Here is a 22134-nt window from a genome sequence, read left to right as displayed (position 1 = left end):
TACTTTGGGTGACTTCAGCAGTTTTAGGGTTTTAGTGGTGTCACACATTGCCTCATTGCCATTAAGTTAACATGTCTGTAAATAAGGAATGTCTGTAAATGCTGTCTGCCCTGTGCTGGTTCTTTTCATTCCTGATTAGGAAAGTGATTTTAAGAATATCCTAGATTATACACCCACTTTCTTAACCTAATTCTTAAAATTGCTATGGATAGTGTGAGTGGAAAAACTACTAAAAATTACATTTATAAACACTTAATTATTTTTGATTAGCGACTTGGAAAAGGTTAACAAATGATTCATGCTCTTACAATACAAAGAGGTCCTAGCAGTTTAAGAGTTGTTAGTGAAATACTTTCTTTTTTATTTTAGAAGCTTTTTCTTCTGACAGCACAGTCCAAGTATTCTTTCAGGTTTCTTTTCTCATCAATTGTTTTAAGCTCAATCAAAAATTGAATATCACATTAGAAAGTTGAGGTAACTTTTGGTCCCAGTAAAGCTGGGACCAGACAGTTCAGTCTTGTGCAGTCAGCTCTGGTTTTAGAAAGCGTATTGTTCTCTGTACATTTAAACATGAATAGTGTAGATTGTCAGTTGGTTCTGTCAGAGTCAGGAAGACTTATTCTACTGGGAGGAATTGAAAGTGTGTGCAATTTTGAGTGTTGTTTTTCTGTTTAAAGGTCTCAAAATAAGCTTACAGAGAAACACCTTCCCCAGCTTGCTGCTGGTATGAGCTGATTCCTGCTCACCCGTGTTGCCAGTAGAGGTCTGTGTTGCTCTTTGAAAATACTGAACAAAAGCGACCTGGCGCTTATTGCTCTTCTTAGGAAATGCTCCTGTAATTCTGTTTGTGTTCTTAATTATTAAGGCTAGAATTGTAAATTTATAAAAGTGTGTCAGCAGTTCCTCTAGGTTTAATTTTACACCGAGATGTGGTATTTTCAACTGTATGTGTAAGCAATCTCAAATGATACTTTTTTTTTTTTAAATAGTCGAAGTATCAGAGAGCCACTTGTGTAGCTGATGTGATTTTCTGACTTATATAAAAATTGCTGTCTGTTTTTAAGGATCATCTATGGCCTGTGTGACCATGGGACCACGATGTGCTCTGGTTTCTGTGTCAGCTGCAGTTGCATCTAACCCAGTGACTGTGCAGTGTGAGTGGTGAAGTGCAAGTGGTGTTGCAGAATTATAATGGAAGGGCAGAATGGGTCTGTTCTGTCCAGGGAGGCAGATTCCACAAAGTAGAGTGTTTCTTAATGCTTTTCCAAGATTTTATCACAAAGCTGTATTGATGATAGTCACAACCAAGCAGTTTCTCAATTCTAATTTTTCTGCTAGATGAAGGTCAAAAGAAGCCTGTTCATGGCTTTTGTAAGAGTTGCCCAAAACAACCACATTAGATTTTTTTCAGAGGCTGAAGAAAATCCAGAAGCTCCAGCCACAATGTGGCTTGCTGTATTGCTTTCCTTGATAATATTTTAATGTTTCCTCAAAATAATTGTTGTTTAGTGTGGTTGGAATTCTCTTTTTTCTGGCACTTCTGCTTCTGTGCAGTGGAGAGGCCTTAGCTGGGAGAGAAGCTGTGGATTAGGTCCTAAATCAGACCTTAAAAGATGAGGCACTGCTCCAGTAAGATTTTGGTATGCTTATACATTTGGTATGAGAAGTTACCATGGTTCTTTTATTTCTTGTACACAACTTCAGTGTTAACTTTTGTCATACTGCTGCAAAAGGCTGGGAAATGTGCTTATAGCCTATCTCAATTAAACACCTGCTTTATGATATAAAAATTTGTTTTCAATGACTGGCCATTTAATTTTTATAAATGATAGAAGTTTTTCTGTTTTATTCTTGTCTCTTTTCCCCTAGTCACTCTCTGAGCAGCCTGGTCTTGTGGAAGGTGTCCCTCTCTGTGGCAGGGGATTGGAACTGAGTGATCTTTAAGGTCCCTTCCAACCCAAACCTTTCTGTGATGATGTTTTTAGATGAAAAGCTAGCTTGAAATAGTAAAACAAACAAACAAACAAACAAAACTATTACAAAACTTGTGCAAGTTAGATTGCAGCATTATCACTGGGGTTTTGAAACTCTAAAAGTCTGATTACAACTAAAAATTATTGGTACATATTATCAAAAGATGATACTTTCTATTAAAATGTGTCTTAGGGGAGTTAGGTGATCACTAATTGAGTAATGCCTGTTTAAGCTACTACTTGTAAGAGAAGAAAAATTAAACTTTTAAAACTTACCTGAATTTTGTGTGAAGACTCTTTAGGGTCTCTAATAGATGCTGGCTGCTTTTTACCACTGTGCCCTAAATCTGTGGGCAATGGAGAGATGAGAAAAGTATGATTAAAAAGAATATTTTTATATCTGAAGGAATCAAAAAATGACTGCTCTGTACCTGCAGAGAAGAGAATTTTGTGAATATGGGGAGCTGTTGTAGTTCAGAATTTACTTGAGGTTATTTGTGGGTGACAGCATTTTTACTGAGGCTTCACCAGCCTTCAAAAAGAAGGTAACATTTGCTGATTCTAATTAGACCAGTGAATGGTCTCATTTAAGTCAAACTCTGATCATATGGGAGGAATTAAACACAGCACCACTGAGTACTTGATTTTGTTAGTATTAGTCTGACTGTCTTAAATATGTTCATTGTCTTTTGCTGTACTGCCTGGAGTTTGGTGGTCTAAGCCCACAGATGTTTGTCTGTCAGGAAGGAATTATTCAGCTCTATTTTTGAGCTAGATTGCAAGTTTTCCTTGAAAAATGTGCACATTTTTCTTGGAAAGAACTGTTTATTTTCTAATTTCTCTCTCCTGTTTCCACATGAAATGAAGGTTTTGCAACTGGCAGGGCTTTTTCAAAGGAACTGCTCGGGATAGCTTTTGTTTCAGATTCACTTTATGATTTCTTGTATGGTTCTGGAATTTCTGTTATGCCAGAACACCTGAACTTTGTCAGCCTTGAAAATGTCAGCTTGTTTTTGTTGGATAGTTTGTTTTGGGAAGAGGAAAATCTCTGAGAGAAAAGACATCTGTCTGCTTTTGGTCCATATGATTTTTCTCATTCTATTCATATAATGATTTTAGGGTTTCTTAGTGTAAACTTCTATTTTTATATGGCTTATTTTGATGAAAAAAGAGCAAGGTGTTTGGTTTCTAGCAATTATTACTTGCATCCTGTTTCTTACAAGAGCAGAAAAAAGGATGTGAGCTGGGGCAGCAAACTCGTGACAGTTCCTCTTGAATGTTTTTTTCTCCAGTTTAGTGAGAAGAGTTTGTTGTCTGAACCAAAATTAATGCTCATAAATGCGTGAAATCCTGTGGATTAATAAAACTTCTGCCTGGTTTTATTAAGAGTTTCTGTACACGGTTCTGATGAAGCTCAGTGGTGCACAGAGAAGGGATGCTGGGGTTTTGCTGGGGGGATGCATCTCATGTTCTCAGTGCAGGGCAGGACCTGTGCTGAAGAAGAGACTGTTGCAGCCTTTGCAAGGCTGGAGGCTTCCATGCTGCAAGTGTTTCACGAGTGGAGAGCTGGAGTGGTGCTTAATTCTGGAGGCTGGGGCTCGAAGCTTGTTACTTTGAAAGATCAGCAATATCTAACCTTGGATTATTTTTCTTGGCCAAGTCCTAGCTACCTGAGTATGTTTTCATGGGATACTTTTGTATTTATTGGGCTTTTAAAAGCTGTTCCTTGACGTATATTTTGATTTTTTTTTTTTTTTTTGAATCTTAGGCTCTGTGTATCATGAATTATCTTATGCTGCATGAGTAGCACTACCATGAAAATATCAGTGCCTGAGTGTGATCGTGACACGCAAAGCAATCACACGAGACGAGAGATTTTTGCAGGACAGAGACTTCTCCGATCCAGCTCAAGCTGAGTCAGGGCGGAGAGAGAGCCTCCTTGTTTATTTCTTACTTTTTATTCATTTGTGGGTCTGGCTGAAGATTGGCTTCTGGGGTTTTGTACCCCTCAGCCTCAGTGGCCAGACCAGCTGTCAGTTACAATTGTTTTCAGGTTAGAAATACGCAAACAAAGGACAGAGAATGAAAAACAAAGGATTTGTTTATGTTACATACGTGGGAAAAAGGTAGAAACTGCTCCTAATATTGTACAGTAGCTAAAAGGTCTGACTCCATTTTTATGAACAATCAAAAGGCTTTAAAAAATGCAGAAAAACCAGAGTGACACCTGAGTAAAAGTTTTGTTTGCTTCTTACTTAAATTTACATTTAGCTATTTTTTTTTTTTCCCCCAGGCATTTCCTTTGTGGAAGTCCAAACCTTTGTAGCAGGCATGAATTTCGTTATAAAACAAACAGTTTGTTGAGGGAACGGGAGTATGGTGCTTTTCCAGGAGAGCTGGGGTCTTGCAGGAAGTGTATTTTTAGCCAGAGTAGGGTATTGAGGTAACTGATGTTGATAAATAACAATTTATGGAGGGGAATGTGCCTCTGGCATGGAACTTTTAACTCCTTCTGTTGTGGGATGTTTGTAGCTGTCACTCAGGGATTAGTACTGATGCAGTTTGAGCAATTGAAAATCCACTAAAAGCTATTATTTTCAAAATTCAATTAATAGAAGAGGGTTCTCTTTAACTTACAGAGCTGTGTTCTTAAAATTTCTGGAGGTAATAGTGAGTGAGTTTTCCATGAGTGCCATCACTCTGGCTTAATATTGTGGAATATTAATATTTCTCTGCTTTACATAGGGCTCCAACTGCTTACTTGTTACATACTGTAAATATTAAGAGGTCCCTTTAGACTTCCTGTAATTTATTTTTCTTATTGAGTAAGCTGAAAATGGTGTCAGATGTTCATACTGCTTTTTCATGTCCATTTTGATGAATCTATTTATTACTTGTGTAATGAGCAGTACACATGGTTGGTTAGCCAAGTTATTGAACTTCATCAACCTTGGCTGAAATTCACAATGCATGTGAAACTTGTTGTAACATGTAAGAAATTACATCTGGGCTAAAAGGTTCAATAATGATTACTGCTTGTAAAGGAGTATTTTCACAAAGGATGGGATTGAGCTGTGGGCTTGTGTTGGACTTTCAGGTATTTCTTTTACAGAGGAAAGCCATTTGTAGAACAGGGACCCTTCCTAGGTGATACTTAGTTCTTGTCTCCTCTCTAAGAGCTAGAAAGACTTTCCAACTTGATTGCTTTTCTGTCTTTATTTAATTTCACAAAGGTTTTTCTTATTATTTTATGCATACTTCATAGTCCAAGGTCTTTTCACCTTTTTCATGATTCAGTTTGTCTTGCTGCAACATTGGGATTACTCTTTGCACTGTTTTGTATCTTCATGTTTGGAAAACTCACTGGACTTCAAGAATTGTTTGAATACATGCATGTATATTTGTATTATTTTGGAATGCTTGCTAATGCTGGAGAGGGAGGACGTTGTTAAATGCATTTTATTTTCTATGACAGGATCTTCTGAAACATATAGGGACTTTTCTATGTACTGACAACTTCACAGCCTGTAGATGTACATTAATGTGATGTTTTTGTCTTACTAGCAGAAAATTTTTAGTGACCACGTCTATGCTAAGTAGATCCACAAGGAGGAAGGATTTCAGTATTGTGTGTCCCTTTTGTGCTTCTTGTACTTGGTTGTATCAAGGTGTTACAAGGTCTTGAAACTCAAGTCAGAAACAGTAAATCTCTACCAAGGAGGAAGTGAAAGGAGACAGGTAAAATGCTGGGAAGATAAAGATCAAAATCCTGACCTGTGTAAAAGGAGTTTTATCTTCAGAATTTGTGACACCGGAATTTTGTCTGATTTAGAGAATAATAATAGTACAGTGAGAAAGCAACTGGTCTTACACTCATCCTAAAGTCTGCATTACACAGAGTTTTTTAAAAGAGAGTGTGTGATTAATGAAAATAAATTTGTCAAATGTCACATTCTTTCAGGAGTTCTTAAGGGAAGACCATCAAAACCAAAATACCTTTGTCTTCCTTTTTTTTTATTTGTTAATGGTATTTGCAGTTTTACACATTAAACTCTTACATCTTTCTCTTGTTATTATTTTTCTTCTGTGAAGGGAGTTTTTTTTCTTCTCCTTTTTCCATTTATATTGTTGGCTTGTCATTTTAATATGTGAGATCTCTGTAGCTTTATGTTCAGCTACATAACTTCAGTATTTTTCTTCCTGTAACATCCAGCTGGTTTTGATTTCTTGCTGTACTTCTACATTGTGGATTTCAGTACTTCATCTGTTGCTTCAGAAACCTCCCTATAGTCTGTCTTCAAATCCAAATAGTTTCGTAGTAGTACACTTTGTTTCCTCTCCTTCAATTAATGATAGTTACCTTAGTCACTGTTCCTAAATTCCTGTTCATAGGTAATATCTTTTGTGTTAAAAATACTGCTGAAGTTAGGTTTTCTGATTGTTGTTAAACTTTCTTGAGAGAAATAATATGTGTGAGAAAGGAGCTGTCACAGTTCAGTTCTGGATGTATTTATTGAAATCTCATTCATGCGCTGTGACTCAAGCTTTCAAACAATGAATGTTGCTTAGAAATTTTTCATGTTTTTCCCAGGTTATGTTATCTCTGCAGAAAGTACATTTGGTGTGTCCTCATTATTCTTTACGCAAGCAGCTTTAACACAATACATTCTCTAATTTGGTTTCCTTTATTTTTTTACGTGAAATTCAAAGTCATAAAACTTGTGGTGTGTTTGTGAGAAGGTTTGCTAATTCTCCTGGATCACAACCCAATTGAAGAAAACGCTATCACATCGTGCTTTCAGAGATTCAGGAACTTGAGAGGCTCTGGTCTGTTCCTCTCCTGCCCCAGGCATGAGCAGCATGTCCTGCTTCTGTACATTTGTACATTCTAGACATTGATGGTGCTACTTAAGATTTTGAGAAATGTGTTATTAGCCTTCTTTTACTTATGGAGCAATGTATGGATGCAGTAAATTACCTACATTTACAGATTATATCCGTGTCCATATTCCACTTCAAAGTGGGAGTTGGATTGTTCTGTCACAAGATAAAATATATATTTCTCTGAATGCTATTCTGTCTCTTCAGCAGAGAGAGTAATTAAGATATACTAAGAGTAGAAAATACAGCAACTAAAAAAGAAAGCTTTTTAAGACAGCCTTATTTGTTTGGGTCTGTGTCCAGCTGTGAGCAGATGCTGAGAGGTATAAACTTTCTCTTGCTTGAAGATTTTTAATTCTGATGGTAAAATTAGATTATTTTGTGCCTTGCTAAGCGAAGAGGAGTGCATGAAAGCGTGCATGACCTATTTGGCAGCACACTTCTGGCATTGTGAGTGAATGAAGATTGTGATCTGTGAGAAGGTGTCTGTCTGTGGTCCAGGGAATAGAGCCTGAGACTTCTTGGTTCTGCTCTTGTCATCTGGCACTTTAAACACTCCTCTCTGGCAAACCAAAAAGTTGTGTATCTAGATTGTAAGGCAGAGAAAAGCTTTGTAATAGAATAGAGGAAAAAGCTTGGTATGGAGAGTGTAACTGTTACTGGTCCTTTACTTTAGAGGATGGTTGTCCCTGAGCTCTTGGGTGGGCTGCTGGTGTTCCAGCTGTTAGCAGATAGACTTTCAATGTCTTCTAAAAATACACAAATTAATTTTGGTGTGGGAAGATGCATGGCATGTTTTCATGCACTTCTTGAAGGTGTGGCAAAGAGGTTTTGGATTTTTATTTTTTTTTTTTTTTGCCCATGGCTTTACATTGTTATTAATGACTCCTAATTCTTGCTTGTTTTCCATTCTCCTTGCTTTTGTGTAGAGACACTTTTTGTTAATACTGTTCTTATTCTCCATCTTTTGTTTCAGAACTCCATCTCCTGCCTTACTTTGTGTGTCGGAAGCACATGATGGATCATTTGAGTTACATAACAGCTTCCCACCTCCCTCTTCCCTTCGTAGTTTAAAGCACACCCAAAGGTTTGCCAGTTTTGAACTAGAGAACAATGAACTGCATCTTTCCTGTACTCAGGTCTTTCTGCAGGATCCTCAAATGACTCTTTCATTAAACTCTTCCTTTGCTGCCAAACTAAACAAATTGTCTTATCTCGTATGGCCCAAAGACAGAGGTGGGTGGAAACTGCCAGAAATCAGGTAGTGTTGTTTTAATTTTCAGTCTGTTCCTTTCCCCCGATACAAAATGTGAGCTCCTTAGAACAGGACCTGGCTCTGTATGTTTGATTCCCTAAGATACCTTTTTTTGTAAGCTGAACTGTGAGCTTTTTAGGACAGAACCTTGTTTTATTATTTATCTGTAAAATGTCTAGAGTGCATTTTAAAATCTTTCACTGTTTGTGTAACTGATATAAATAAATATCAAGTTTGTTTTAAGAAAAAAAAGTGGTCCAGTTTATGTTGTAGCACTTTTTCTGTATCTTTGCATAACACTGAGCATTTCTCATGGAATGACTTTGAGATTAAAGCTGGGAGTATCTAGCACTTTAGCTGACAGCACAGTATGTCTTTTAATTATTCTGTCTTGGATGAAGTATTCCTCTTTATTGAATTTGCTTCTTTTATTAACATGGCACTGTTGTACTTGCCAAAAGGAGATACAAAACATGCAACTAATTTTTTTATTATGTTTAATTAGGGCTCAGCTCAGCAGTACAGAGACCTACGATAGTGTTGGCTAACAGAGGAACAGAAGTGTACTTGAAAAGAAACTAGACAATATCTGGCTTTTTTCTCCATTTTTGCTTTGGTGGGAAAAACGGTTATGTTGCTAAAAGCTACTGCTGATGCAAAGAGCAGCTTTAGAAAGTGTTTGCCAACGCCTTTTCTCTGAACTTGGAACTTTTTTTAAAAAAAAATCTGATTTAAAAAAAAAAATCTGAGGAGAGACAGTCAAAGATAATTTTTAAATTCTGTGGGATATTCTCTGGTCACTTATGTAAGAAGGTGTGTTTAAAGCAGTAGCAATAAGGGAGGAAAAAAGCCCCTGAAGTTTTAGAAAAGGGTGGGGGGAAGGAAAAACCCCAAAACAGCTTTTAAAATCTCATTGATACTGAATTTCTGATCAGACGTATGTTCCCTTAGAATGCTGTGAAGGCTGTCATTTTTCCAGAACACAAACCCTTCAAGGGTGTGTGGATTAGGTAGAAACTGAAATCTCTGCTGCTGCTGGTGTTGGGTAAATCCTTTATGGTTTGTGTGTGGGATTGGTGTAAGTTCTGTTGCCACCACCTCTGTTCAGCTTATCTCAGCTTTGCTGTTAAATAATGATGAAGCTATAGCACAAAAATGTTATTTATTTCCTTAATAATGTATCCAAGTACTGGTATTCATAAATAGACTAGTTTTATTAAAGCAGATAAACAAAGAGCTGATCACTTATCCTACAGCTGCTAAACATTCAGGAATAATTACTGCTGAGACATAGAGTGCCCAAAATGTCACAGCAAATTTTACTGCTCAAACCTGATCTAGATTTCATCAAGATTCTGGTTTGAGTTTGACTTATACTAGGGGCAGATCTGTTGTTTTGTGCTACTGCAGATTTCAGTTAAATGTTTAATTTGGAAGTGTTTATTTTGCAGTAAAAATAGAAGTAGTGTGTTAACATAACTGTAGTCTCACAAAATATTTTTTTTTATCCCTTCTGAATATAAGCATTTGTAATTCTGAATAATTTAGGGTTTTTACTAAAATAAAGAATATGAGTCACACTAAAGTAAGTTTTGTCTTATTTTAAGACAAAGTGCTATTCAGGTTTCTTTTAAAATGTGTATAATTCTATTTGACTTGACTTGGTAATAGTACATTTAAATATTCTTTGAGGTGGAAAGGTTGTTTTTGTTTAGAAAATGTGAAGTTGTGTGTTGAGTTGCTTCATATTCAGATGCCTGTCTGCCTTCATGATATGTTACCTGCTACAATGGGAAAAAATTGTATGCAAACAGAAGAATAAACTCTAATAAATTCTCCTTAAACATTAAATGATAAAGCCAAATTCTAAATTTTGATGTCTTTTTTTTAAATACAGTAATTGATTTGTGTTAGGAAAACTGGCTGCCTTGCTTACAAGAAAGCCACAATGTAATTTTTAAAGACAGTCAAAAGAAAACATGAATTTATTCTATGCTTGGAGAAACACTGAGAATGAAAAGTTCAAACTGAATAATCCCTTGTTCCAGATGTGATGCCAAGATCTGAATAGTTGTGTTAATTTCTGTGGAGTTTTTTTAGTATTGGTAAAATGCTATTGGCCACTGGACTTACACAATACACTTCAAAGATATTCAGTAAAAATTTGTTTGGGATTTAGTAGGAGCATGGTCCTGTAATAGATAAAAGGAATGCAAGATGAAGATGAAACATATGAGAGGGCTTTTTTTTTTGCCCCTCCCTTTTAAGGAGTGTATTTTATCTAAACAGAGCTTTGGGATTGGTTGAAATGGAAGATGCAAACCTGAACTCTTTTTGACTGATTTTTGGTCACTGATGTACAGCTAAAGCAAGGAGTAGGTATGAAAGATAGAACTGGGATTTCCCTTATCTCTGATTCTCCTCTTCCCTTCAGTTTAATTCCTGGCCACTGTTCCTCTATTCAGGAATGTTACAGGACCAGCTTCCATTTAGATGACTTGAGAAGTGAAAAAAAAAAATCCTGATTGAGATGATCTCTGCAGTTTGGTATAAAATTTCCGTTTTGGTTTTGTCTCCCTTTGTGTTTCCATTAGGCTGTTTTAAGACAATCTAGCTGAGCTCAAAACCAGACTTAACTCTGAGGAGTATCTCCATGTAGTTTAGGGGCAGGCATTTGGAGGTTGGTGGGAATTGCCTTGACGCAACCAAAGCAAGGTCTTGCCTTGGGACATGAGAGGTAGCTTGGCCCTGGATTTAATGTGCTGTATTCCCACTCCAGGGCTGGAGCCCTGGAATCTCACTCTCATTCCAGACTGGAGTCCTTGGCTATTATTCCAATGTTTATTTTGGAAAGTAGCACCTCTACGCTGTGAAGGATCAGCAGTGCACGTTTGGATCTGGTGTGGGACCCTTGGGTGGCTGATACTCATCAGAGTTGGGTGAAACAGCTGAAAGGACTCAAGTCCCAGCTTCCCTCATGTCTGGTGTGAGTACATCGTAGAGCTGGGTTGGTGGGTGTCTTTGGGCAGTGAGCTGGAGCAGATGCCAGGTCCGATTGCAATCCCATGGCTCTTGGTTGCAGCATATTTCTGATTTATGTGCCTGACATGGTCGCTGTGATGGATTCTTGCTTGCTTGCAGCACCATCAGTTACGAATTCAACTTTCTTACCTTCAAATGATGCATTTTAAATTTTTTACCACAAGCAACAGATATTTATATTCCCATTAATTTAAGGATGTTTTAAAATGTTTATTTAGTGTCGCTCTCCCTTCAGAGGAAACAAAATGTTTTGGGGTTTTGTCGGTGACAACAGCAGGGCACTTACTGTTAAGAATAACTTGGCCTTGCCCAGGGCAGTGTATTGCAAAAAAGTGTAAGGAGTGCATAGTTATGGGCTGGTTAGATGGAAAACAGAACCAATGCATTACTCATCCTCTTTCGTTTGGGTTGGCTTTTTCTGTGCTTCATGACTCCAAGAAAAACACGTTTGTCCAATTTACACACAAAGGGAGAGGCAGGATGTATCCTTCATAGAACATCACACTTTGCAATGAAAAATATCAGTGTGTGTCATTGCCATGTGCCTGCAAACACATGGGAACAAAGGCAGCGTTAGTATTCCATGGGAATTGCTCATTTTAAATTGAGTTTCTTAAAATATCTTAGTGCTTTAGTTGCTTGAAGACGTGCACTTGGAGCAGATTGAATAATACGTCTCTTAAGATTTAATCCTAAATATCTGTACTGGGGCAGAGTGGATGCGGCCAATCCTGATATGGAGTGCGTGGTGCTTTTTTGGCTCTGAAAGGTGTGAGCTTGTCAATGATGTGATGTTCTGCATGTGCCTGTGAGAGCTCTGTTGGATGTTGCGCTCTGGACCCACCAGCACAGGCAGCAGTGATCCTGGTTGCAGGAGAGTCTTCTGTAAATCACACCTCAGTGTTGCAGTATTTCAACCTGAAAAGAAGCTTACCCAGAATTCTGTATCACTTTATCTGTAGCACATTCTAATCTTTGCTCTTGTTCTGAAGAAGTGTTCATTAAGATGAACTGATTCACTCTCACTGGTGTTTAGGTCTTCCAAGTTTGAAGAAATCCAAGTGATTTCTAGGACACAAGTATCTTTTTTGTTTATATGTAGTTCTCTTGAGTCCCCCAAATCAGAAAACAGTCTGTCTGCTGAGATGCAGCAGTTGGGATGAGAGTCTGTTTTGAGTTTTAAAGACCATTTGTTCCAAGCAAACTATGTTCTCAGTTTTTTACACTGAGAACTATCAAAGAAAGGTGACATCATTGTATTTCAAATGTGTTTTAAAGGGCAGCTCCAAGGCAGATATCCTGAAGTATTTGGGCAAAGGTAGAGAAGCTGATGAAAACTTGCTGTTGTCTAAAATATTTTTGAAATTTCTTGTGTATTCAAACCTCCTTAAAATTGAAATAAAGGAATGTTTTAAAACATGTGAAGGCCTGGTGCAAATTCTCTTTACAAAATGTCCCCGAGTGATTGATGGAGTGTATGCTGTCTGTTTAAACAAGAAATCACTGAAATACTTTTCCTCTCAGTGAATCCCTTTCTCTGTTTTATAGAGGAGGTTGTGCCATTGGACAGAGCTCTGTTCTCATCTGGTGTGTGTTGACACAGTGTAGCTGGCATTAATTGAGCGATTCTAACTGCTGCTTAATTGACACCATTAGCTGAAAATCTGCACCAAAATTCAGTGGCTGTAGTCAACTGCAGATAGCCAGGAATGTGAGGGTATTGAACAATTCATCGTAGAAGGTAAAGAATGAAATTGAGTGCTAATTTCTGAGTCTTTATGAACAAATGCTGTAAGAAAGGGCTGAAGGGTTTTAAATGTCTCTGGCAAATCCCATATACTTGTAGCTCTCTTGTTAGTTCTGCTCCCAGTCCTTTAGGTTAGCTGGTGATGTAGAACTGTGCCATAATGTTTATCCCCATGTATGTCTTATTCTTAAAGAGGATTTTCACTTCTGAGTGTCGGATTAGAGCTCGTTCAGCCACAGCACCAGCAGCAAGAGTAGTTGATCTCAGCACAAACTTGAGATTTCCAGGGCAATTGCTTGAAATTATTATAAAACATTTGCTCAAAATAGTTTATTTAAATACTCCATACAATGCAGTGATTACTTTTCCAAAGTGGATGTTATTTAAGTATGTTATTCTCCTGTCACATTTAGGGGAAGAATCTCTTTTATTCCTTGTAATTGGTTGTCCTTGATGGCCAAGCCTGTAATTCTGTGCTGGTTTTCTAGTTTAGTTTTCTTTATTTTTAACCCCCCCACAACTAGTATATAACTTGATAGCAGTGGGCTGTGCTGTCTCTTTTACCTGGGTAAAATAGCTCTGCAATAGCTTGGTGCTGTGGTACAGGGAAGATTCACCCCTGGAGGATGTCACTTGTTTCTTGGGAAAAACCCCCTAATGTCATTGCTGTTAATGTCCCCTCACTGTGAAAGGGCTGTGTCACTAAGTGGTGGCAGTCTCAGATTAAGGAAAGTATTAAGAAAATCTTTGCTTCTTTTGAAGTCCACAGAGTTACTTTTGTGAGTAGAATTAAGGTTGCTCTGATTCCTTAATTCTGTGCATGTCCCTTACACAGTTGTTTAGGCTTCTCTTTCTAGGTGACCCCGCCGTGATTTTTTTCAAGGTTTTACTGTTTAGGTGTTTATGATCTTTGTGGTTTAACTTTGGTGTATGAAACCGCATTCAGCGTGCATTGTGATTCAGTGGTAGTTTTTATAGAGAGGTAAGATTTTTATTTATAGAGTTTAAATTGTTTTGTACTTTACTCAATCCATGTGTTGGGCTGAGGTTTTAACATTTACTATATATTGAAAATACAGCTGCATTTTGCTGAAGAACAAATGCTGTTGACAGGCTTAGTTTAACACAGTGAATCTGACAGGAAATGTTTTCCACCCTGCTAGGAGCTTTTCTCTGCCTGGTCTAAGCTTTTTGATACTGGGAGAGGAAAGAAACATTAATTGTTGCAGAAGACCCAGATAGCTAAGGATGTAAAAAGGCTTGGATAGTGAGGTGCTTCCAAACTCCTCCTTCAGGTGTTCAGTTAGAAGTTGCATGTGTATCTAACTGTCCTAAATAAAGTGCAGGAGTGTTTGTGAATTAGTTTAAAATATGTTTGATGGGGAGACGTCAGCACTTCACCTGTGGCTGGATGCAAATGGATGTTTTTTTAGCACATGATTTCATGTAAAGATCAGAACATGTCTGCCTAAGGGTGAGGAATCACTCTTTGAAGCTCTGAGAAGAGCTAGGACATCCTAAAGAGAAGTGCTTAACACTGATATTCAGGTTTGCAGGGAAGAGTCGAGATAGCACAAAATGAACTAAACTCACAGCATGTAACTTGCTTAGTTTATAATGAGTATCGAGTTATTAACGATAGGGGAGAATGGCATGGAATTTATTAATTTGCACAGTTTATTATTTTGCACAGTGTGACATGGGGTAGAGTTAGCAAAGCATCATCAGGCTTTGCTAAATAATCTGGCCACCAGCTCTCAATCTTTGTTTAACAACAGCAAAACTATTCCCAGGCATTCTAACTAGTTTTTAATAATACAGTCAAAATAAGTATTCTTGTGCAAAACAAGAAGCATAACAGCTAGCTAATGGTACATCTCATATTAGTTACATGAAAAATTCTAGTTAAATATGCTTAAAGTGGAATTAGGAACAAGGGAAATCTTTGCATATGCTGTAGCTGAATTCATGTGCATGCAATGAATTATCCAGGTAATTAAAGTTGCTTCTTGCAGTGAATGCCTTTAAAGGAGATACAGGAAAATTGCTTGGACTTAAATACCATAAGTGTGTAATTGCAGAAAATTGTATAAATTTGTCATGGTGGCTGTTGTTTCTATAATGTAAGTTATGTTTTGTGCTGTAACTGGATTTTGTTGCTCCAGGATGTTTTGGAAGTGAAACAGCCCATCTTCATAGGCTTTTGGTAAACAGTTTTTTAACAGGAAATCATGAACATGCTTTAAATGTCAGAAAGCTAAAACAAATGCCTCCTCTCTTTGAATTCTTCACATACTCAAATTGTTGGACATTTCAGTTTGATTCTTCCTTTCCTAGTTTAGACTTTTCTAATTGAACTCATTAAGCTGTGTTATGCCTCTTTCAGACAGAGGGCAATTCCTGTCATTGGCACAGCTCTCCGTGGAGATGGACATCCACTGAGACCATTAACTGCATCACAAATCTGTAGTAGCTCACTCCTGGTAGAAATCCAGGTTCTGGCTCAGTTCTCTGCACTATGTGGGCATTCTGCTCTCCTCAAAAGTCCTCATCTCCTGTTGTAAATTCTCACAATTTTTTTTTCCAATTAAATGAAGTTTACTTTGGACCAACTTCTATGCAGCTTTTCATTAGTGAATTGAACAGTGAAACAACATTTTGTTCCCCGTGCCACAGGTGGTCTCAGTTTGATGACTCTGAGGCCACCTGTGCATCTGAAGAGTCCTGAGCTCAGTTTTGGATACTCTGTCACTTGCAGTGTGAAGTTGCCAGGCGCAGCGGCTGTGCGCACATTGTTCACAGTCAAACAAGGGAGGAGCACATCCAGTCCTACTCTTCTAAAAGGTGAGGACACTGGTAGGCAGAGAAGTTGAGTCTGCTTTTTGAAGATTCCAGACCTGTTTTGCACAAAATATGTAGAGTTATTGATCAAATTGAGGTGTCTGTGTTTCTTCATGTGTGCTCTTAGAAGCTGAGTCCTTGTGACTGTCAGGTCACAGAGCAGCCTAACTGCACCTAAACCTGTGGCTCATCTTTTCGGGTGATTCTATAGCTCTGTGTTGCTCCTGGGGTCTGTTTCTGACTGGGACAATGTTTTATTCTAGGTTTTGAGACTGCCAAGTCCCTCGCCCTGCACGGGGCGTGTGTTATCCTGGCCTGCAGGAGCCTGGCGCGAGGGAACGACGCCGTGCAGCGCATCCTGGGGGAGTGGGTGAGTGCGCGCACAGTGCCCAGCACGGGGCTGTGCTCTCCAGGACACGGAATCTGTGCAGTGCCAGCAGTGAAACAGAGCACTGCCGTGCCAGAATAGAAGGGAAAAGGCATTTGTCTTATTTGGTAACACCCAGCTCGGGTGCTGCTGATGGAGGTTTTTTGTTCTTTGTGGGTGTGTTGGACTGCAAGGCTTGATGTGCTGTTATCCATGTTATTTATGGATGCTTTCTAAGGGGAAAAAAAGTGTTTGGAAGAACCACTGAGGCTTGGTTCATAGAAAAGGACATTTCATAACCAAAGTGAATGACTGTCCAAGGGAGGATGGACACAGTCCTCCAAAACAGCCACTGTTTTTGCCCATAGTTGTTCTACAGTGAGAGACTTCAGAGGGTCATTTTTGTACTTTTCAAACACAAGAATGTTTCTCCTTTTCTCTCTGAGTTCATTAGGCTCTGCAGCCCTGCTGCCAAGCTGTCTCAGTGCTTTTTTCCTCATAGCTTCCTCCCACTTTCTTTCATTTTTCTCCCATTTTTGTCAGACAAACACAAGCGTTTCAGTTCCATCCATTGCCTTGTTGCTCTTTGACTCCTAACTTTCCCTGATCCTCATTTTTTTTTAATGATCTTCTAAGGCCCTTATTAAAATATATTCAGCTGTCCTAATTTATTCCTCCCACAATCATTTATTTGCTAGCAAGGATTGCAAGCTGCTTTTGTTTCAGCTTGCTGGGACTGCTGACTTCCAGAACAGAATGTGGTGACATCTCTACACTTAAATCAGTAAAAGACCAGTGCATCAGATTCTTGGATTTTTATTTCTTTCCGGCTACAATTAGTGATGAGTGTTTTGCTTTTATTTCCTGAGCTCTCAAAGTATTTCAACTGCTCCCAGATGACATGGGAGAGCACTCAGTTGTATTAATATTTACACACAAGTAGTCTAAAGTTAATTATAATATTTATTAACGCAAAGCAAATGGTGCTTATTTACGTGTATTTGCAGATAAGTGATGCTTTCAATGTTGTTAATTTTTTTAACCACAAGTTTCATGAAGAATCAGTCTTTGGATTTAGGCCTTTTTCTCTTGCCCAGATCATATGAATGATTTACAGTAAGGGGTTGGTTGGGGAAAATGTCTTCCTTGCTGCTTTCATCCCATTAAAGCTCTCTCTCTTTCCCCCCCGCTTTATTTAATTTTTTTTTCTTTTTTTATTTCAATAGTACAGAATTCCAAGAGAATTCCAACAGAGGCCAGCATGGTGTCTATTCTCTTTCAATAGGACTGGATTTGGTGATATTCTGTTTGAATTTAATAGTCCCAGTCCAGCTAAATATGGCTCTTTATATGGGTTTTATCTAACTAAAATTAGGCAGTGGTGAAAACCTTTTATTTGAAAAATATCCCATTACCCTCTTAATCCTAACCATATCTCTGAGCACTTTGAAGACACCGGGAGTTCAGAATACTTGTCTTAATACCTGTATTATCTCACCAAAAGTTAATGAGTTGTTAATTGAATGAAGAACGTTGAAGGTCAAATTACTTCAGAAACACTACATTTATGTACCAACAGTTTTCAAATTCTAATTGTTCAGAAAAAGAGTCTCATCTATAAACTGGTAGCTGGAAAACCTTCAATGCATCTTTGTAATGGCTTTGTTGTTGTTTATTGAGAGGGACTAATTAACTTTGATTATTGCACTAATATTATGGCACTTTGACAGTCCCTCAGATTTATGACTCTGGGAAAATAAACAAATGAAATGCAGGTGCTGGAGCAGAAAAAATAAGTTATTACTGAACTTTAATTACTTGGAGTGTGTAACCAGGAGAGAATTAGTTGATGAATTACAAGATGCTTAAAATTTACATCAAATTGTAAGCAATCTTGAGGAAAACAAACACAAAAACCTGCCCCAAAATCAGTTACTGAAAACAAAGAGACAAAGATTAATTTGACTGATTTGCTTCTAATATTAAAACATGGATGTAAAATATTAATTTTTAGCTTATAGGTGTAACTGCAGGAAGTTGTTAATTGAAAATCCTTTCCTAAAAATGAAAGAGCTTAAGAAAATAATCAACAACCTCTGCATCTGATTCAGATGTATTCTCAATATGTAGCTGCAGCTGTTCTGCTAGAAAGAACTTCAAAGCATACGCAGAATTTTGTCTCCTCTGTTCCCAGGGAAAGGAAAATTATTGAAAGGGAGTTGATTTACTTTTCAATTTGGAATCAATTTAAAGAAAAATACAGCTGGTTAGGCTGCAGCCTTACAAAGCCTCACATTCATGGTACTCAGGTAGTATTTTCAGTAGCAATGGTGCTACCTACTTGTTTTATGTTTTCTTGTAAATCTTTGAGATTAAGTCTCTGAGCTGCACTCTTAAATACAATGTTCCTCCAATAATTTGAGGAGTAGAAATTTGATAATTTCTTTAACTGAGTTCCCAAACTTTTTTTAATTTGCATGAAATATGCTGTTATAACAAAAAAACCCCAAGAACGTTTCCAAGTGGAGTTCTAGTGTGTTTACCTGTCCTAATTGTGGAGTTTTACTCTGTGTTGTAATATAATTGGTACTTCTAGAAGAACATTTATATTACCAAAAGCAGTGTCTACCTTATGCTGACTTTTCTGTGGGACAGTATCCTTTGGTACTCAAGGCTGGACACAGAAAATCTCTTTTTCTGTTCTTTGTTGATACAAAAGAGTTCCACATCCTTTGCAAGACGAGAAAGTAATTAAAAGTGTGCAACAGAACAACTTATTATTTCAAATTTTGATAAAGTTATCTAACTGATGGCCTGTGTTAGCTAGAGCCTGAAATGTATATGGAAAACCTGAAATATTTAAATCCTCAACCACCATCTCTGCCAAACCACAACAAACCAAACCAAACCCAAATCAAACCTAGTGTAATTCAGCATTTAAAAATAAAGTACAGTGTATATAAAATACCAGTACTAAGGAAAACCACCCAGCTTGCTCCCTTAGTGAGTTTGTTTGTGATATCCCTGTCTGGAATGCCACAGACTGCAGAGACACAGCTCTGCTCTGGGCCTGTTGTACTTCAAAATCAATTGTTAGGCAAAAAATGCAGTTTCAATTTGCTTGTAGTGAAAGCTGAAAATCAAGTTTATCAAGACAAAGTGGGATGGCTAAATGGCTCGGGAAAATCCAGTTGTTAAGATTTAGAGAAAAAAGCAGGAATAATGGGAGAAAATAAGATTTTTTTCAGATTAGCTGCCATTATGTTTAAAAAGCAAATGCAAACGGATCTTAACTGGCTGTGGTAGACAAATCTAGAGAACTCTCTTTGTAAAAATTTATGCCTGAAGAGCTCTTTTATAGGGAGTTTGAGCCATTTGAGGAGGGATTGCCCATATAAACTTGCTAATTACTCTGGTTAACTGACATTTGTTTGCAACCTGCAGTATTCCAGTTATTTTCTTTCTAAACTGCAGCAGAATTTTGCTAATATTGCAAATAAAGGGTAATTGCCTTGTGTAAAGCATTGTGAGAAGTTTTAATGTGATTGGTCTGGCTGGTCTATCAAATATAATTTTTATGGAGGGGTATGGTTGATTATATTGGTGCAATCTAATGTTTATACACATGCATATATATGGACAGAAAAAGAAAGAGAAAGTATGTAAAGGCAGCAGATAAAAAAAAGAGATCAGTATGGCTTTACATTTGATATCTTGAAAATGAGTGTTCATGCACGATGACGTTCAATATCAATTTAAAACTGTTTGATAATTTCTTGCTTGGAAAAGAGGAAATTAGAATTCTAGAGTTATGATTCATTTTAATCAGAAAGAAATTGTCAAACATAAATCTCTCCTTGAGTAGTGAAAAGGCCTGAAAGCAGCCAAGAAAAATATCAATACTTTGCAAAGGAGGAATGATTGTTCCAATTCGTAGCTTAATTGACTCTGAGGCTTAATGAAAAACACTACAGTGCTGTTTGTACACACAGTTGCTCTGACGAACGTGGAAATCTATGCTTCAGGAAGAGAGTCTAGGTAATTTATTTTACATTATTATTGATATAATTTTCTAATTGAGTATGAGCAGAATGTTTGGATAAGACTGCGCAGCTCCAGATGTTAGTGGTATTCTCAAGAAAATACTTAAGAGTATGAATGAATAGAATTTTTCATAAATCACAGCTTTTCTTGCCAAGAAGCTCTCATTTATTTATTCCTGTCAAACAGTCTTTGAAGTAGATATTAAAAGATAAATTGTGAGTTTAATATTTCATAAAAAGTATAATGTTTCTTTGGTTAATATTCCTCAGGGTTAAACCTACATCTACGTTAAAGATTAGGTTAAACTGCAAAAAGAACATTTGGGTTTGCTTTTTAAATACGGACTCACGAGGTAGAGATGTGACAAGAGAAGAGAGAAAAGCTGTGAAGAAAACCAACCAACCGACCAAACGTGACTCCTTGCTGTATTCCTTTCCCCTGAAGTATTCTTCACCGAAGGAGTGATTTATATTCTTGCTGATTAAGTACCTGAATGCAATTAAAACCTGATAAGTGAGTCTTTGTATTCCAGTTGTGATCCTGTGAAGTGCAGACAGATAAGGAGCAAACTGGGCACATTTACCAGACCATGGGCGACAGTTTTCGTGTGGTCACTGTGTGTTTCTCCCTCGAGGAAGGTGCTCTCTTTTCCCATGTGGTGTTTTGTCTCCACTGCTGTCCTTGGTTTAGAATTTTTTGTAAACCTCCTCATGGTTAATGACAGGTTTTCATTTATGGGAAAAGCTGAAGACTGCCTCGAAGATGCTTTGGAGATGTAGTAAATACTGACTGAAACCACAGTCTGTTAGTAAAGAATCAAATCATTTCAAAGCGGTGCTAAATAAAAGCTCTTAAAAGTAACCCTCACAATAGAAAATATTTCAGAATATCCTGCAAGTGAAGCACATGAGTATCTGTGAGAATATTACTTTCAATATTCTGTTATTATTTTGTAATAAAGAATTGTCTTATTTCAAAGCAGGATATCCTAAACTGTGTATTGCTGGGTCACATGCCATCATAATGTAAGACTGCAGTTAGAAAGGCCTGCAATATATGGACATATTTCATTTTCCAGTGCTTGAGCAGTGCCCATGCTGAAGAATCCAGTTAAAGGTAGTTATGCAAACCCTGCTGTGGGGAAGAGGCCTTGCAGGAAGGGGCAATATCTTGTATTAAATGAACTGGTAATTCAATTTAAAAAAAACTGCATCAACTTGTCTCAGCTTGGAGCTGTGGGCACTCCAGCTAAAGAATTATAATGTCTTTTTTTTTTGATTCTTAAGGGTGTGATCCAGATTTTTCTGAAATGAAGGAATCTTGTAATGAACTAACTGCGATGCAATCAGACCGTACGTGGAGAACTGACAGTATAAATATTGCCCAGTCCTGTTGCTAGCAGCAGCTCATTGGACCATGGATGCATCACCAAATTTTGGCCATAATGTTTAAATTCAATAAGTTTCTGTGAGTAATCTGCTCAGTTGAGAGACCTTAAGAGAGTGATGTGTGCTGCAAAGCTATTTTCCAAATACAGATGCTTAAAAATCCACCCCCATGAAGTTAAAAACATGGAACAGTATAATCAACATTTACATGGATGGATTGTTGAGATTTTTTTTTTTTTGCACGCCATAAACATATGGCATGAATTTGATCTCATTACAGATGCTGAGAAAAGGGAAAGGCAAATATTTATATTACATTCATGTTTTACAGTAAAAACACTGTTCAGTTTGTTTATACAGTTCCACTGTTACAGTTTTTATGGTTAGTAATGAAACCGCTGTAAAACAGAGTCTGAATTATATAGCAGATGTGTTAAGCCCCTAACTTTCAGGGCTGGGCATCCTCCTGAATACTGATATCAGTAACTTGGAGAGTTGATGTGCTGGCTACAGCTGAACTGTTTCATACTTACATCTCCATCTGCAGTTAGCTCTGCACTGCTACTGTGTGGATACATGCAACTGATCGAGTTTTA

At 37.5% G+C, this 22134-nt stretch overlaps 1 protein-coding gene across 19 annotated transcripts in view; it reads left to right on the top strand.

Annotated features, from left to right (window-relative positions):
• The window catches only part of WWOX (WW domain containing oxidoreductase), a 478837-nt gene that overhangs the window by 6362 nt on the left and 450341 nt on the right, over positions 1–22134 (top strand). For all 19 annotated transcript variants that reach the window (XM_040075519.1, XM_040075531.1, XM_040075530.2 and 16 more), the window contains exon 5: positions 16003–16109. In XM_040075519.1, the coding sequence (XP_039931453.1) occupies positions 16003–16109 (107 nt within the window). The remainder of the gene's footprint in view (positions 1–16002; positions 16110–22134) is intronic.

The sequence above is a fragment of the Hirundo rustica genome, chromosome 11 (assembly GCF_015227805.2).
Source record: "Hirundo rustica isolate bHirRus1 chromosome 11, bHirRus1.pri.v3, whole genome shotgun sequence".
In the NCBI taxonomy this organism is placed as follows: Eukaryota; Metazoa; Chordata; class Aves; order Passeriformes; family Hirundinidae; genus Hirundo; species Hirundo rustica.
This window is presented reverse-complemented; position numbering and strand designations above follow the sequence as displayed.